Source organism: Dromaius novaehollandiae, chromosome 6, assembly GCF_036370855.1.
Source record: "Dromaius novaehollandiae isolate bDroNov1 chromosome 6, bDroNov1.hap1, whole genome shotgun sequence".
Classification (NCBI taxonomy): Eukaryota; Metazoa; Chordata; class Aves; order Casuariiformes; family Dromaiidae; genus Dromaius; species Dromaius novaehollandiae.
This window is the reverse complement of record NC_088103.1, coordinates 15589305-15606702: the sequence shown is the minus strand read 5'-3', so window position 1 is coordinate 15606702 and position 17398 is coordinate 15589305. Positions and strand designations below refer to the sequence as shown.

Here is a 17398-nt window from a genome sequence, read left to right as displayed (position 1 = left end):
CTGATGAGTTTTTTAATGAATTGGAGTTTGTTCTACTTCTGTAGTTGTTTCCCGCTGTGTTACCCATGTAGAAAGTAATACATTTTTTTCTTAACGTACTGAAAGCTTATTCACCCTTCAGTGTAGTAAGTGTGGGGAAGTTGAACCTCTAGGAATCTCTCATATTTTTGTATAGCAAAAGTCTTCTATTAAAAATATATAACACAGTCTGTTTCAAATTCCATAATTTGACTAAAGAAAACAATTTAGAAAATATGAAACCATATCTTGCCTACAGTCATTCCAGTTTTTTATTGCCTGCTGTACTATCTCGAAACAGAAAGGCAAGAGGGGATAACACTGTATAGCGTATGCTTTCATGCAGAGCATTATCAATTGACAAAATATTGGGATGTGGAAGCTGATTGACTAACTTCTCATTTTAGCCCATTGACATAAACTGCAGAACACTGGGAAAATCCCTCAACCAAAAAAACCCTGTTATGGAGATGTTTCAGCTGCGGTCTGCAGGCTGTGCTGGGAGATAAGGGGGCCTGTTCCTGTGGCTGCTCTATCGCACGTTGCTGCTAAATAAGCGAGCAGCTTTTGATTAGTGTCAATTGTTGGAAGTTATCTTTTGTTATACAACTGATGATTGGTCCCATGTTCCACGAGTAACTGACTCTGAACGCAGCCACTGTTCCGGGAGGGTTTTGTTTCTGCTCTGTCTACTCGTGTAAGTAAGTTGTTCCCTCTGCAGGATTGGTGCTTGTTACTCTTGCCCCGGTGACAGCGAAGTTTGGTGGCCACTGATCTCTGCGGGGGCTCAGAGCTCAGCTCAGCTCTGCTCTTCTCCCTTCTGTCCCCTCCTTGCTGTTCCCTTTTCCCTCTCCTACTGGGGCTAAATAAATTACCTGTATGACATGTTCAGTTTTCTCTGGCGAGAAGCCTGGGAAATCAAATCTGTTCCCGAACCTGGGTCTCCCATTTGGCAGATGTAATGCCTCCCTGCTGTTAAATCAGGTCAGCTTTCAGGAAAAACGGAGAACAATTTCATATATCTATAATTAACACAGAGCAAATTTAGATAATGCAGCTGACATATGTTTATTGTAAGGACCATCAAGGAAATAATTTTAAAAGCACTTCACCTTTCACTGTTGCATTAGGATACATGTTGAGTGTTTTGTGCATAGAGATGATCAAACATTTTCTTTCTGTTATCGCATATCAAAGTGAAATACATTTGTTTTCTGTCTGTTGTCAGAAGATATTTTGTGGAATGGTTCAGTGATTGCATTAAAAACAGTTCTCTGTATTTAATCACTGTGACCTTCTGTATTTAGTTACTATTAAACTACTAATTAACTGTTTATTACTGTTAATTATTGATAAGCTGCCCAGCTCTTTGGCCTCTGGAAGTGCAGATAGCAGGAAGTGTTGAGGATATAAATAAATTCTTTTAATATGGTGCATTTGGTTTCCTACCTTTCTCTTCAGCCAGCTTTCAGGCGACACGAGAGACGGTGGCCATGCGTGGCTCCTGCGTGACGGCCGTCAGCACGTATGCGCTGCAGCCCCCGGCCCCCCACAGCATGCACTTGCTTTCTCCCCATAGTGGCTGGGGGGCTGCCGGCACCCTCGGGCCAGTCCGGGCCGGGGTGGGCTCACTGTGTGAGTGAGGCCCGGGGCTCGCGCGGGTGAGCCTTGGTTCAGCTTCGTCAGCAGGGATAGTCAAAGCATCAGGAAAAGCACAGCAAAGATTCCAGTAGCGTCTTAGAGTTGTGTGTGTGTTTTTTAACTACCCTGATGAAATAGCCTGTGGGGCCCTAGCTGGGAACCTCCGAGGTGGGAGCGTGTGTTACAGCCCACAGCTAAATAGTGTTTTGCTGCTTGCGGAGCGAAGGGAAGCGTTGCGGCTTTCCGCGTGGACAGAGCTGCGGAGAGGTTGCTCGCTGTCCTCAGTGGCCGAGGAGGGTCGTGCGTCTCCGGCGTGGAGATTTTCAAACATGCGCAGCCTGCTTTAGGGCTCAGGTAGCGTTCTCAGAAGCAGATGGTGTCAAATGCGTGCGCTCTGTTTTTAAACAGTGCGGGCTTTTGCAGATCTCTGTAAGGACAGCAGCTTGAGCGTCACTAGTGAGCGCGCGGTGCTCCTGCCACCCCTTTGTCGTAAGGGTGCTGCTGAAGGTACTGCTGCTGCTCCAGGAGGCCCGCAATAAATGTTTTTTCATCAAATTAAAAATCCTGTAGAACTTTATATAAACAAATCCTTGAAACTGCAATCACTCCTTATTGTCCCAAGACCTCAGAGACTAAGAGGTGAAGGCAGTGAAGTGGGTTTCAGGCGGTCCGAGTTCGGGGGAACGGCCTGAAGCAAGGGGCGAAGTCACCACATACAGCAGCTGCTGCCTGAGGAGATGGCAGCCCTAACGCTGTCCTTCCTCAGCTTTGTTGTATTTGTGCGGATTGTAGATGCAGTCCGTTACTGAAAAGGTACAAAACCTATCTCTAAAAGGCTTCAGCTGATACTGTAATAGAAGTAACTTCAACTTTTTGTTTTTGCTGAGGGCAAAGCACTTCTTAGTACCGAGGTAGGTTGAAGGGATTTCTGGGCCTGAGCTGACCCTGCTTTCTGTCTTGTCTTCTGCAGCCTGCGACCTGATGACGCTGGGGATCTTGGCCTTGGTGACGTCCACGGGCTGTGCCTCGGCCAATGCGCTGCAGTCGCTGACGGACGCCATGCACATCCCGCACCTGTTTGTGCAGCGCAGCACGGGGGGCTCGCCGCGCACCGCCTGCCACCTCAACCCCAGCCTGGAGGAGGAGGAGTACACGCTGGCCGCCCGGCCCCCCGTCCGCCTCAACGACGTCATGCTCAAGCTGGTCACTGAGCTGCGGTGGCAGAAATTCATCGTGTTCTACGACAGCGATTACGGTGAGCAAAGCGGGGAGTTTCAGACGCGACTGACTTGGCTTCCTTTGACTAGAAGAGGGAGAAAAGTGTTGTTTTTTTTTTTGTTGTTTTTTTTTTTTGAAATAGAACTTCCTGGGTTCTTTAAGGACTAAAGGGAAAGTGTTTTGAGTGGACTCGGGGCTCTGGTTTGAAGGAAAGGTTGCTGTGAAAACTAATTTTCAGATGAGCAGCAAAGTTGCTTAGCAACACCTTCTACCAAGACAGTTGAAGTTTGAATCATCTCACGCTTTTTCAGTAAAATATTAATAAAGTGTTGACATTGATTGGCAGGGGTCATGTAGCTATGCAACTAAGTTCAGCAAGGCCTCTACCCGTCCTCTGCAAAACACTTTCTTTCAAAGCTAAGTACTATTCTCTTTAAACATTAATTTTCAGAATTACTTTTAAACGGGCTTCCTCACCATTCTCCATTTGGAATAAATTTCACAGGGGTATCCTTCCTTGCATTAAGCCAAAAGGTAGACTTAGTGTTTTCACTGCATCCAATGCATCTCCTTCAGCAAAATTTTCCCTTTAGGCTGAAACTTGGGGAAAAGAAGTCTCTGCCCAGACAAACTTAGTACTTCATGCTGGGTGTAAAGAAGTGATGAAAGAATAAAACTCATTTTGTGCCAGGCTCTCAGAGTAAAAGGGAAGTGTGCACATTTAGTATTACTTTTTTTAATCAGTCAACTGATAGAAATACTCTTCCATGTGTTTAACTCGTATTATTGTCATCACTCTCATCTTAGGATATAGCATCTGTGACAGGGAACAATAAATTTGCTATGTCACACTTCAAAACCATGGAAACCCTCTAGATTTAAAGTCTGATGTGTATGTTTTTGGTGTGGTGACTTAAAATGAGAAGAAAGATAAAAGAAATGGAGGTTAAATTGCGGTTGGAATAATAATGTTATGTGTATTTGTGTATGTAGTTTAGGTTTTATACACAGTTTTCCACATTTGCAGGATAGTTCTTTGTTGCATTTTTACTATATAACGCAAAATCATCATAGGTGAATCAGAGAAATACATTTTTGGTTTGAAGTTGGGCCACTTCCCCCCCCCCCCCCCACCTTAAAATCCCCCCCCCTAAAACCAAAATCATATATAAAGGCTTCTGAGCCTGAATGACTTTTGAAAGGCTTAGATGCAGATTTCTGTTCTGGACTGTTAGAGATGTCACTAACCCTTTCTACAAAAGCCAGTTTGAGGATGACGAGGATGACTTTAAATGCTAAATCCACCTAAGGTTCTATAAAATGATTTTAATTATATGCGTGAGAAGGTTGCCATGATACTTAGAGATATTCTGTAGACTCAAAAATCCAGCAATGCAGTAAATAAACTGTTACTTACTTACTCTGCTTTATACATAAAGCTTGACCAGTGAATGTTTTGAAAGAGAAGAATACAGTGTGCATGGTAGGTGTTCTTTTGGTGGCCTGTTAGTCATGATGACAGAGTTACTGTGTAGCAGAGGGTTTGGCTTACAAAGATAGATTTATTCTAATGTTTATTTCCAGGAGGGACGAGGGGGGGAAAAAAGCTTAAAATGTCTTAAAGCATCATTTTATAGTTACTATTCCATCTTTTCTCCTGCTGCCTTGTAGCTTTAACTTTCCCAGTCTGAAGGCAATTAGACTGTCAGGGTGGGGGATCTGCAAAGGGCACAGCTCCAACCCCCAGGAGTCCTGGCCCAGCAGTGCTCCCGTTGCCCCCACGTACAAGCTGTTGTCACCCGTTTTCCCTGGTAGCAAGCCCCATTACTGAACCTGCTACCACTTACTCCAGTAGCATAGCTGTGTTTCTTTGCCTCTTTGCAAAGGGTTAACATCTCAGGACCAAATCCTGATGCCTTTAATTCACGTACTCTGTCAGTTGAGATATGATAACACTTATTTTTTCCGTTTATCACAGGCTGGCCTTCAGTCTGTAGCAGTAGGACAAGCACTACATGGGGGTGGAAGATTGCCATGGGTACTATGCTCCTGCCAGGGCAGAGCATGTTGTCTATGGCACTGCTCATGGACTGGTTCCTCTCCTCTTCCTCTGGGATGGGAGAGCTATCTTACCCCAATTCCATCAGAAAGGAGTGTGTTTTGTGTGGTCCCCCCCACCCCGATAAGTATTTTATAGGAGGAGTTTCCATAAAGCAGCCAGGTGATCCTTGCACGTTCTGGGCAGGCACTGGTAAATATGGAATAAGTAAGCCAGGAAATTGCATGTTGAGCTCCAGAGCAACTCAGTGCCTCTTGGGGCATGCCCACTGCCCTCTCATCAGATGGCTTCAGCAGAGCTGCGCTTACACATCTCCAGCAACTTGTCCCAGCTTGGCGGCAGGGACTGACTGCTGGCCCAGGGGTAGCAGTGAGGAGGGAGGTCACTTGAAGAGCATGTGTTCATGATTATGGAGCATTTCTGGCACTGGGCTTCTGTGATTTACTCTAACAAATGGTCCTTCTCTACCTGCTCCATGGAAGTTGTAATATTCCCCAGAGTAATGTTTTAATTTGTCCATCTGCTGATCTCTTAAAAACCAGCCAATCCCTTGGTGTCCTCCATGTGGAAACTATCGGGTTTTCTAAAGACAAAATAACATTATCACAGTTTAAAGAAGTCCCGTGTTCATAGTAATGCTGTGCTATACTGGAGCTGAAAATTATTTACTTCAAAAATTACTTGTCCCTCATCAGACATACGGTTTGGATTATAATTTGTGTACTGGTTAAATAAAGGAAAAGTAACAGACTTGGTAAATAGAAATACAGATTAGACATTGAAGAGCCTAGCAACCCCCTTTTACATAGTTGTGCTTATGATCAAATATGCATTGTTTGACACTTTTGTCACTGAAGGTCCAGAGAGAAATTTGCATGCACATCTTCAATGAAAGAACATGGTCCTTTTCAGTAAAATGCCTTAAATTCTGTTTTTGAACTTTTGTTATAAGAAATGGAGAGATTTCACAGGAAGGATGTGCAAGTTTTAAAGAAAAAAAATGCTAAAGGGAAATGGTAGAAGCAGGGTTCAAACTGTGACATTCTACCTAACCTGAGCTTTTAAAAATCTTGTCACTCTTGTGGTAAAGAAATGAGTAATAGCTTGGTTCTGGAGAAGTGACCTTTCAAAGACCTCAGACTTGAAAGGAGCGGTGTTCGGACTCTTCTCAGTGATGCACAGTTCTCCCACTGAGCAGTACCAATGGGGGGAAGATCAGCTCATACATAACCATATAGTTCTTCTGTATTTGTATAAGGAAAGAGAAGGGTTCATGTAGATAATGCATTTCGGTGACTAAACCCTCATTTTTCACTTCTTATTTATGGCTTGTGCACAACTTCAGAAGAAGTGCGGCGATCTACTCCGCATTGATCACGATGGGTGCTTTCTGCTGGTCAGACTGCTGCCTGATAGGAAAATGATGGCTAGGAACTATGGTAATTCAAGTAAGTAATAGCTGAAATAAGTCAAGTCACCTGTCTTGCTGCTGGGCTGTAGAGTTGTCAGTGCTCAAGGCCAGAACAAGGCAGTCTGAGTGCTTTCTCCCTGCCTGCTGCTGTTTGCTGTGTTGTTTTGCGAAGGCTGTCTAGCCCCTGTATACTTCCATTTCCCCTCTGTGAAATGGAAAGAACAACTTGGTTTGCTTGAAACACGGCATGCAATACTTCTCACTGGAAAAGCCTGCAGAGAAATAGGGCAGCTCTAGTTATGCAGAGATGGTTGTCTAACATGAGCTGACAATGTAGGAGCAGAACATGACTGAACTGCTATTTGAAATTTCTTTAGAAATTTTTTTAGGCAACAGTTGTTAAGTGGTGCTTTAAGGAATATGGTAATTCCAGAAATAAGAACTGAAGGGACCACGGTCATATTAAATCCCTTGTTTTACTTTAAAGGGTTTTATGAAAATCTCATCCTACATCATGGTATTAGGTTTTAATTTTGTGGGAAAAAATTGAGTTGGCCTTAAGTTTGTTGATGGCTCTCATACCGTGCTCTGTGGAGCTTGGTCTGTCCACCTGTTAAAGAAGTCAGATCTGTTGTGTTATCGTAAAAAGCTTCAGCTGTGCTGATGTGTTTTGAGTTGCTTTTTCCAGTACAGGAATATCTTTTCTACCTCCATGCATGTTGGAGTGGTGTTTAAAGGCCTGCTGGGAAGTTTAATGTTTTGTTTTGTTGACCTCATGGATGTAGAGGCATCAGTAATCAAATTTTCTGACACAAAAATTGGTAGCGTGGCAAGTTTCATAAGGAACCTTACCAAGCTCTAAAATGATGATAGGTTAAAAGCAGTGGGTGCTGCCCACAGTAAGATGAAATTGGGTAATAAAAAATTGAAGCTCTGCTTCTATGGGAATCAAATAAACAGCCATATGGTTAGAGGGAGGGATTTGAGAAGGATTTTGGAAGCTGGATGTGAAAATGAAAATGATGAGGAATGCAAAGTCATATTTCTGAAGAGAGTGTGAGTAATAGTTATGTTTGCAGGAGATTAATCTTACTGTTGAAAATATTTTGTCTCTGTGGTTATATCAAGTCTCTCTACTTTCCTACATACACTCACACAAACACATGTGACTGAATGGAAGACAACACAGGTTTTTTGTTTGTGTGTTAGGACCTTACAGTGTCAGTGAAATGGTATTAGACCTGTGAAAGGGAGCCGTAATATTTTATTCTTAATTCTTAGTGTCAATAAGTGACAGTGCTGTCTGGCTAAGAAAAGCCAGTAGTATAAAAATTTTACAGAAACTTTTTTTTTTTTTTTTTTTTTTAAAGTTTGAGCCTTTCAGAACTATTGATGGAGCTCTGCTCCTACTGGGGATCAGGTGGACGGACCCCAACTCACAAGTAAGCAATTGGTTGATTTATAAATTATTTTCATTTTTAATTTTTTTCTAAGACTAGGGTGTTTTTTTTCATTATGATCATGGATGCCACATTGATTTTTGAATACTCTTTGAATCTTGCTACGTAGAAACAACTTGTTTTTCAATGTGGTGACTCTTCTGTAAATTTTCCTGTTTCCTTCAACAATTATACAGTAGAATTTTATTTGAGTCCTACCTGTGAAGGACCTCTCCTTTGATTGAAAGCAACAGGAATAATACTACCAATAGTTTTACAACTAGCTTTTGATCCTGGAATGATCTCTTCCTCCTGTGAAGGTGCTTTTGTGCAGGTCACTAATCTTGCAGTTATTTAATCCACAAAGGAATATCGTAGTGAAAATTGAGAAATACCTGGTTTTACGCTGTGCGTGTGTAATGCCACAAATCAGTTGTGATGTGAAACGTAGGCTCTCGCATCAAAAGCAAAGTAGAACATTTGTGCATAAGCCACTTTCATCTTACCTGCTTTATCTTTAAGATTTGCTTTATTCTGATAAGTATAAAAAGTTATCTTCAGCTACAGCATCAGCTCAGCTTTTAGACAGCTGTCTCTGCATAACAAGGGCTGCCATATTTCTCTGCAGGCTTTTCCAGGGAGAAGTGTGTGCCTGCCGTGTTCAAAGTATGGAGGAGGAATCTGGTGCTCAAGAAGTGCTGGGCCAACTGTACAATGGTATGTGCCTGTCCAGCAAATCTGTTGCCACCAGAAAGCGTCAGACTTCCTCTACACGAGCTGTATGGCTGGTTTGCCTGGGTTATTACAAATGCTCATTTTTAGGTGGTTAGGGCATCCTGGCTAGAACTGTTGCAGAGCAGCCTGAGTTGGGATTGCTGTGTTTGAATAGTAAAATGCACAGAATTTAAGCAGCTAGCTGCAAAGAAATGTAACTTTACTGCCAGCAGGCTGAAGCAGCAATGGCACAGGGGGGGAGTCCTTGGACATCTCTGCTGCTGGTGCTGCTGCACAGAATAAGTGAGGGAAGGATAGACAGGACCTAAACCCTCAACCAACAAGAAACAGCATCTTCTGAGCATTTATTCTACACAAATTCTGCATCACCTCATTATTCACTCATAACAGGGCTGCTGGATGTCTGGACTCCAGACAAATATAAAAACCTGGACAAAATGAAGGGTTTCCCAGGAGGATGATGTTTGGTAGCTTAATGTATAATCAGCATCGCTGCTGCAGCATGTGTTGGGATAGAAAGAATCCAGCGGAGTCTCGTGGGGATTTTGTGATTCCATTGGGTAGAAGGAAAAAATTGACCTTTTGGCTTTTACATTGAATTTGATCTGGAAGCTATTGAAGAAATGGCATTGTGCGTTCCCATATTTATCCTTGAATCACTTTTCTGACTCTAACAGCACTTAAAGTAATTGGCCTACTTAAATTAAGCATAGATTGTCATTTCTGTTAGTATTTTTTCCTTTATTTAGTAATGCATTACAGTATATAACACTAAATGTAATTAAATAAAGTCAATTTCATTTCAAATTATTACTTATAAATTAATTTTAGTACTTTGATTTTTAAGGTATATGAGTAAGTATGTGACCAGGAGCAAATAGCAGAAGTAAGAACTCCCCCTACCTCCCCCATGTAATTTCCTAGCAGGGTAGGTGAGCACTAGACAGAGATTATTTCCCACAAAAACTATTCACTAAACACTCTCAAGGCAATACCTGATATGATACACAAATGATCTTAAAGTTATGGTGCAGTCTTTATTCCGAATGAGTATTATCAAAGCTTATCTGGAAGTTCAGTAGTAGAAGAAGCTGCTTGGAGATCTCTGGGTAGTTTCAGGCAACTAGAGTTGTTCATAAATTTAAGGCACATTTAGGAAATAATTTCAACCTTTCAAATAGTTGGAATAATGTTTTGCAAAGACAAGGGCATGAGTTCTTTTGAAAAATTCAGAATGCTGTCAAGTGACATTTTCACAACAGAAGGCTTGTCCCCTTTTTCAAAATAGTTACATTTAAAATTAGTTTGTATTTTAAAAGATTTAAAAAGCAGGGAGGGGAAAGCTCATGAAAAAAAATTAAATGAAAGGTTTTATTGGAAGCAATTTTCTACCAGTATTTCAGTTCATCCACTCAAAATTGGTAAGTAATGTGGTCCTGAAGGTACTCCGTGTGCACTCTCTGATTCTTTACTGTCTTTTTTTTTTTTTTTTTCCCAACTCCTAGCAGTGTGTTTGAATAGTTGCTGGGCTCAGTTTCAGCATTTTTTTTCAATAGGCCGTGGATAGCAATCTGGCCAGGAGTATTCCAGTGATCCATTGGTAAATTGTGAATGAATGTACTCTGAAGGATTCTTTACGTTTCCTCTCTTCCCAGTAACGCGTGGTGACCGAATACATTCAAGAATGGATAATGTTGTTAGTCACTGCCTTACACAGAAGGGATCAACCTTGGGGAGCACAGCGAATATAAAACTGTTGAAATCTTTGTAGTGCAGAGGTATGTGGGGGAATGTATTTTTCATAGAGCCCTAAAGGTCAAAATGGTTTTCAGCATGCTGAGTGGCTATCAACAAATACGTGCTATTACTGTGTTATCATGATGTTTTGAGCTTTCCACCAAGCCTGCCTGGTATTTCTGTACTTGTGATACATTCATATACATTTGTAAAATGGTAGACTACTGCACTTGTTTATTTATAATATAGCAAATTTATTAAACAGCCCTTTTGCTCAGCATTCAGGAACTGGAAAGATCTGATGATAATTGCATTTAAATGTAAAGCCACAGATTTCCCCACTCCCAAAAAGACAAGTTCAGATTGCAAGTAGTCTGCACTGCAGTGATTTTTGTGGGACGCAGAATAAGTATTCTCCTTTGAATTAAAACAAACGCAATAAAAGGCATCCCCCCATTTCCAGTGGAAATGTGGAAATGCAAGGTTGTTTTTTTGGTGGTTTTTTTTGGTTTTTACTTCATAGCAGCATGCAGCAAAGGAAGATACTTTTCCTTAGCTGAAAAGAAGAGATGATCAAGAAGGATAAGCTAAGATTGATTTTTTTTCAGGTGGAGGTAAATGAATGCAAACAAAGATAAGTTATGTAGCCTGCCTAGGAGGTTATTAAATCAGGAAATAGTAGAAAATGAAAAAATATGAATTCCTGTCAGTGACATGCTCTTGGGATTCATATTGAACAGGCTTCCGTCTCAGTGCTTCCTCTCTTCAGGAGCAGTTGGTATGAAACGGCAGAGACTTGCTCAGGTTCATGCATCTCAAAGCTTTTGAGTTGTCTAGGTTCAGACCAGAACCTTGTTCCACACTTGGTCAATAGTGGTGCCATCAATGTTATCTACTACCTTTATGACTTTATAGTAAACTATCTGTTCAGTGAAATTCTTTTATTGTAGTATTTGAGCAATTTACAATTTAGTGTATCATCCTACAAAGTAAGGTAGTTGTGCTAATTCCATTGTAGAAATGATGCACTGAAACATTGGCCTTTAAGATTATTTGTGTGTTTTTTATAAGTTAGGTATCTACTCCCCTTGATTTTGGTAAGGTTATGGAGCTTGTATTTAATGTCCAGGTAGCTGTTCACAGCTATGCAGAGTTCCCTTTCTGGCCAGGGGAGTGCAGAGGTAGTAGATTTTTGCAGTCCCTTGAACTGTGCTGTGCAGGCCCTTTTCTACCTTCTGTCTTTATGTTCTGGAGCATTTAGCATCTAGATCTGTTGCTTTGGGAGTTATTTTAAGAGTTACTTCAATCATTTTAGAAGCAAATGCATCATTAGACTGTGAAGAATTAAATAAAAAGTGGAGCAAAAAAGGCTTTGCAGTTTGGATTATTCAGAGTCAGAGCCCATTAGGAATGTAATCTGGATGTCAGTTTCGTCAGAGAGTGGTTTAATATTCATCATGTTGTTACAGCATTTGTTTAAATGGAAATAATACATTATTTTTTGTGTACAAAAAAAGTAGATAGTATTAGCCTCATTACTGGGAAACATTGAATCCTAATGATATCCTTTTAATACTGGATACTTTGTTTTCATATCTGTTGCTTTGGTAATGAAGACCCAAATAGCGCATTCCTATCAAGAACATACAGGAGAATCAGTGAGGTTTCCTCTCGCAGTAGTTTCATCGATCATTCCCTGTGATGGGAAGGCACTGAAGGGGAAACATAGCTATCACAAAATTGTTTGGAGGCAGTACAGTTTAGTTAATCAGCTTGAAAGGCCTTTGGGGTCAGGAACTATTGATGGTCCCCAGCTCCCCGTCCCATCTATCAGTAAGAATCAAAGTCTTGGCTGTGCAATAGCAGACTTGTAAGGGAATTTAGGGTAGGGTGTACAGATACAGGGAATTCAGCTCTGGTATACATTATAGCTGGCTTGAATGTCTTTTGAAATGTAATGGTGATTTCCTCTGGTCTGCATCTGCCCACCCTTTGCTTATATCAGTAGCAGGATATCTGCCTAGCAAAGCACCTGTGCAGAATTAGGAAAACGGAGAAATGATGCTGTGGAAGGAACAGTTGTGTTTGTTTATACCGAAAGATCCAGATATATTCAGTCCCTAAAATACAGAATACCTTTTTTGCACATTGAACTATAGCCTGAAGGTCTTACTTCGTCCTGATACAGGTTAACTTTGCTTTTTTTGCTTTTGAAAGTCATCTTCCTTTGGCCTACTGCTTTTAATATTTGACATTGACAGTAATATTCAGAGGAGTTAAGATTATATCTTGTCTCTCGGAACCCACATTATAACATCAAGAGAACTTCGTTAGGAAAGGAATAATCCAAAGCAGAATCAATACTCTATTGCTTTAATGCTACAACAGACAAAATCTTTACAGGAAGGAACTGTCTCTTTTCCACTTATTTTTGTAAGTAGGAATATGAATCCCCCCTGCTGCAGAAGAGTAATTAAAGGTCAAATTCTGGCATTGTATCTGTAAGACAGCACAGCCTGGGCACCAACACCTAACTGGATATCCTACCAGGCACTTGTGTAAGAGAAATGCTGTTGGCTTAAGGAACAGCAATGTGTTTTAATTTTGAGTGAAGATCTTCCCTGTTGTTCTGCATTAATGATGCTGTGTTATGATTACTCTGGATGGAAGTATGTGAGCTCATCAGATTTTATGAAAAAACACAATTTAGACTGCAGATATTTGACTCCAAATGGCAGCCCTGGTGCCTAAGGTGCACTCTCTCTCTCCCATTAGCAAGCTGTATTTGGTGCTCTCCTCTGTCTCTGCTGTACAAAGCAGCATCTGTGGGAGTCTTTGTGGTGGTATTTTGTGTGGTGTATTTTTCATTCTCTCCCATCTTGTGCAGCCACGTAAGCCTGGACGAACTGTAATTAAGTAAAACAATCTGTTATGGTATTAACAGAGGAATAACAAGGGCAACTTTGCAGTGGGAAGGGTGGGAGGCAAAGGAAGACGGACACTTTAAATGCTGGTTTATTGGCCAGTTAGTTGAGTTGACAGAGCACAGATGACAGACGTGTTCAGCTTTCTCTTTCTCTAAAATCCTCTTAACAGCATTAGGAAGATTAGTAACGTTCATTATGAAGTATAGCAACAGAAAGGGATGGAAACCCAAAAACACGGGTTTGGAAAGTGCAGCAGCCTCTTGGTAACCACAGACTGGCGTCAAGGAGAAGTTGTATGGGTGCACGGGCAGTAATGTCGTTCAGGGATGAAGTGTTTCTTGGTTTAATCTCAGACCGTCTTCTCCCTGCCTGCGCTCCAAACGCCGCCCCCCTTGGCACCGCGCTCCCTCCCTTCAGCACTTCGTGTCCGTCTCTGCGTGCAGACTAGACGTAGATGCTGCGTTTGTTGGCTTTTCCTTATCATGCAGTATTCTTCATCCAATTTGGATCACTATAATTTAACCAGTTCACTTCTGATCTGGTTTAGTAAATCCTGCTGTGCAACAGCAACAGCCTGAGAAAATTAGTTAATTGGCAATAATAGAAATCTCAAATGCTTTTGGTTGTGTCAGTAAGACATTCAGTGCCTCTTCAGACCGTTGCATCAGAAAATCATTTAATGATTTAGAACATGATGTGATTGAAAACATCCTCATTAGCCTTAACTCAAGTGGCAAGAGTGAAATACAAAGTTAGCAGTGAGATTTGTTTGCTTCCCTTTATGGGCTTAGCTCACATACTAAAGATGATAGAGGGACTTAATTTCACCTACTCAGCAGCTTCACTGCAGCACATAAAAAAAAAAATAGTGTAAAGATTAACAAAGCTAAAAGTTTCACATTTGGAAAGAGAGAGAGAAGGAAGTTTGTAGTTAGATTTATTTTTTGGGTGTGTCCCATTGCAAATTAAAGCATCTGAATTGGGCTGGTTCAACTGACGAAGAATAAGTGCTGAAAACTTTATTACCTCCTTTTTAGTGAAAGGGCATGCACATTATTCTGTGGTTATGCAAGAATTGATGTACTAGAGTAACTTTAAATGGATAAATAATCTCCTTTAAATCCACACATAAATGAGTAATCATAGAAAGGGAAGGGAAGAACTTACCACCTGTCTGAAGTGACCAGAACCGCTCTTGAGCTCTCATGCAGCTGCAGGTCTGCCTGGTGTGGCAAACCCCCTGCCTGGGGCACTTCTAAGTACCAGAGCCTGGTGCCGTGCTAGGAGGCCCATGGAGCAGCATCAGCTCCTGTCCTGCAGATTGCGTGCACACGCTGAACTGCTCTACCTTTAGACTGAGTAGAGGGACTGCAAAGGCTAAATATAACCTTAAACTGAAATATAAAGCTGTTTGCAGAATGGGCCTGTGTACATGTATGGGAGGACTGAATTGTTTGGTTTGTGTGGATTTTTCAGCTTGGTTCCTGAAAAAAAATAAGACATCTGGGATTGTCCTCTGCATGTGTGAGATTCTGTCAGTCTGCCTGTGCCCTGAATACTTTTGATCTTGTTAACCAATTTCAAACCAATTTGCTATGGCAGAGGCCTTAAAGCTTTTCTACGCATTTTGCAAAAATAGGTGGCCAACAGAGGAGAGAGCTGCAAACTCATGGTGCGTAAAAGGTGATGGTGTGAACGCGCTTGCAGAGTATTAAACAACAAGGAATCAACCCAGCCACAGCAGGAGCTTGCTGTGGTTTGACAGCAGAGAGTCCCCAAAGAGAAGGGTCTTACAGAAGACTCGGGGTGCTAAAAGCTTTAATGAGACATTATTAAACATGAGGTAATCCAGCCATCAGGCACAAAGTCACAGGATTCATGACTGCCATTGCTTATGAAACAAGTTGTTTGTTTCTGATGTTCCAGCGCTTAATTCCTTTTGCGTGTTAATTAACCTTCTGTGTTCAGGAAACTCACTGGTGCTAGGATGAATAATGGATTGGGATGGAGTAAACCAATCTCTTAAAAAGCAAAGTAACTAACTAACTCTGTCTGCAGTAGTCGCTGTGGTGGCTTATGATGTGCCAGGACAAAATTATGGTGCAACATTTACCTTTCTGTTTTTACTGGATTTTTTTTTTTTCCCCCTCTGAAGGTGGCCTTTGCTTGGGACTCTGTGAAATTTATTCTTCTGCGCGCTATGGCCATTAATCACCTTATAGTAGAATGGATGGATTTGAGCCCTTTCTGCTACAGAATGGCTGCCTCTGCCACTTGAAGGAAAGGAAAATCCGTACAAAACTAATAATCATCTTGAGTGGAGACAAGCATATGAGCAGATCTGACCTTTGTAGGAGGGGAGTGCATTTATCATTGCAGGTTTCCATACTGATGTGAGAAAGAAAAATTAACCTTGTTATCTAGCAAAAACAATAGATAATTAGATCTTTGTTTCTTATTAATGATGATAGCACTTAACACAAGTTAAAGCATCAGGAAAACCATCTGGGGATTCTTAATGATTGTGTAGAAAACAAAAAAGTAAAGTTGGATTTCCTCTTACTTGCTATCAGTGCTGTTTTTCCAAGTATTGCTTCAGCAGTATCTGTAGGGACAATAATTGTCATTGATTTATTAGAAAATAGGGATTTAAAAATACCTTTGATTTCTGTGTAAATGTGAGCAATTTTAGACAAATGTGAGTCAGTGTGTTCCTAGATGAAGGGAGTGTTTTTATTTGTTACCCAGCTAGTCAAAAAGAATATCTTGGTTGAAATGCTACTATGAGGAATTGATATTGATTTGAGCATTTTCTTTTGCAACATGTGCTTATAAAAATTAACAGCTAAATGTTTTTTATCCTAATAATATGATTTAAAGACTGGAAATTAGCAAGCAAAAAGAGACCTATGGGAATATGCAAATAGCATGGTTTTCCCATATGGCTCGGGTGGGAGGAGGGTTGCTTTTTATTTAGCTAATTCTGTATGTGCTGAAGAGACTTTTTGTTAGGAGAAAATATCCTTTTTTATTTTAAGGAAAAAGGAAAGACAAGGAAAGATAATCTGAAAGAGGGATTTTAAACATTTAATGTTTGTTGCTGTTAATTACTGTGGTAATTGTATAGAAGCAGCAATGTGTGATGTTAATTCCAAGTTTATTCATTTGAGACATGTAAATGCATCTACAGGCAAATTTCTCATTACAAGTCCTTTTGTGTAGGATGAAGCCATGTTGTCAGCCACCAGGAGCTTACTGCCGCCTGTCTTATTCTGGGGTGCCTCTTACGGAATGTGAAGCGTGTGTCGTATGTTGAAAAAAAAGCTAAAATAGTCCTTAAACCTACCATGAAGACCACAGAAGACAGTGAGATGATGCTTCTGTACTTAATTTGAACTTTATCTTTGGACTTAACTAGCTCCCAGAGAGACATTTTTGAAGGCCCAGTGGCTGGGAGATGACCAGTTTTCACTGACTACTAATGACAGTTCAGTGCGGGGTCAGGTGCCCATTTTGCCTTTTGAAAGTTTTTCACCAAGACCTTTTGTAAACATGCAGCAGCAGTGAATTTGACTTCTCCAGAGCTCCCTATGAAGTCTCCTGTGCGTCAGTGTAATGTCTCGGGAGCCTGGGACTCCTCGAGGAGAAGGATTCATACGTAGTCCTCCGACCAGGTCTGCATGTGCACGGCCTGTCAGTCATGTTCATCCCGGCCCCAGTCAGCCGCCAGCCCTTCCAGCACCTGGCTCTTACTGCTCGGAGTAGCGTGTGCCTGGCCGCCGGCAGGCGGTTTGTATGCGCGGCACGTCGGCTCCCACTTGTCACAGGGAGAGCAGCAGCCTTTAATCTAGCATTAAAACCAAGCAATATTGAGATCCCTCTTGCTGCAACTTTTCCACAGCTTTTCTGTCCATCAAATGTTCACGTCCCACGTAGTGAGGGAAAAGTGTTTTAGCTTTGTTTGCTTTTTTTAAAGTGGTATTTATCATGAAGGTAATTGATGGCTATCAATAAGATTCAGCTGACGTCAAGCCTCTAAAGCGTCTTAATAAAAGTGTAGTGGCAGGAGCCAACCCAAAATCTAGTTGTTCATATGTTTCAAACAAACCTTGTGAACTCTTAGAGAAAATAAGGAAGTGGCATGGCCCTATTTCATTATCAGTCTTGAAAAGACCCCCAACCGTCCCTTTCTAATAGGAGCTATGGTGGTTAG

General features: G+C 41.3%; 1 protein-coding gene across 4 annotated transcripts in view; it reads left to right on the top strand.

Moving 5' to 3' along the window:
- Nucleotides 1–17398, top strand: part of GRID1 (glutamate ionotropic receptor delta type subunit 1) — a 545174-nt gene that overhangs the window by 221482 nt on the left and 306294 nt on the right. For all 4 annotated transcript variants that reach the window (XM_026116758.2, XM_064513740.1, XM_064513738.1 and 1 more), the window contains exon 3: nt 2630–2914. In XM_026116758.2, coding sequence (XP_025972543.1) covers nt 2630–2914 — 285 coding nt within the window. The remainder of the gene's footprint in view (nt 1–2629; nt 2915–17398) is intronic.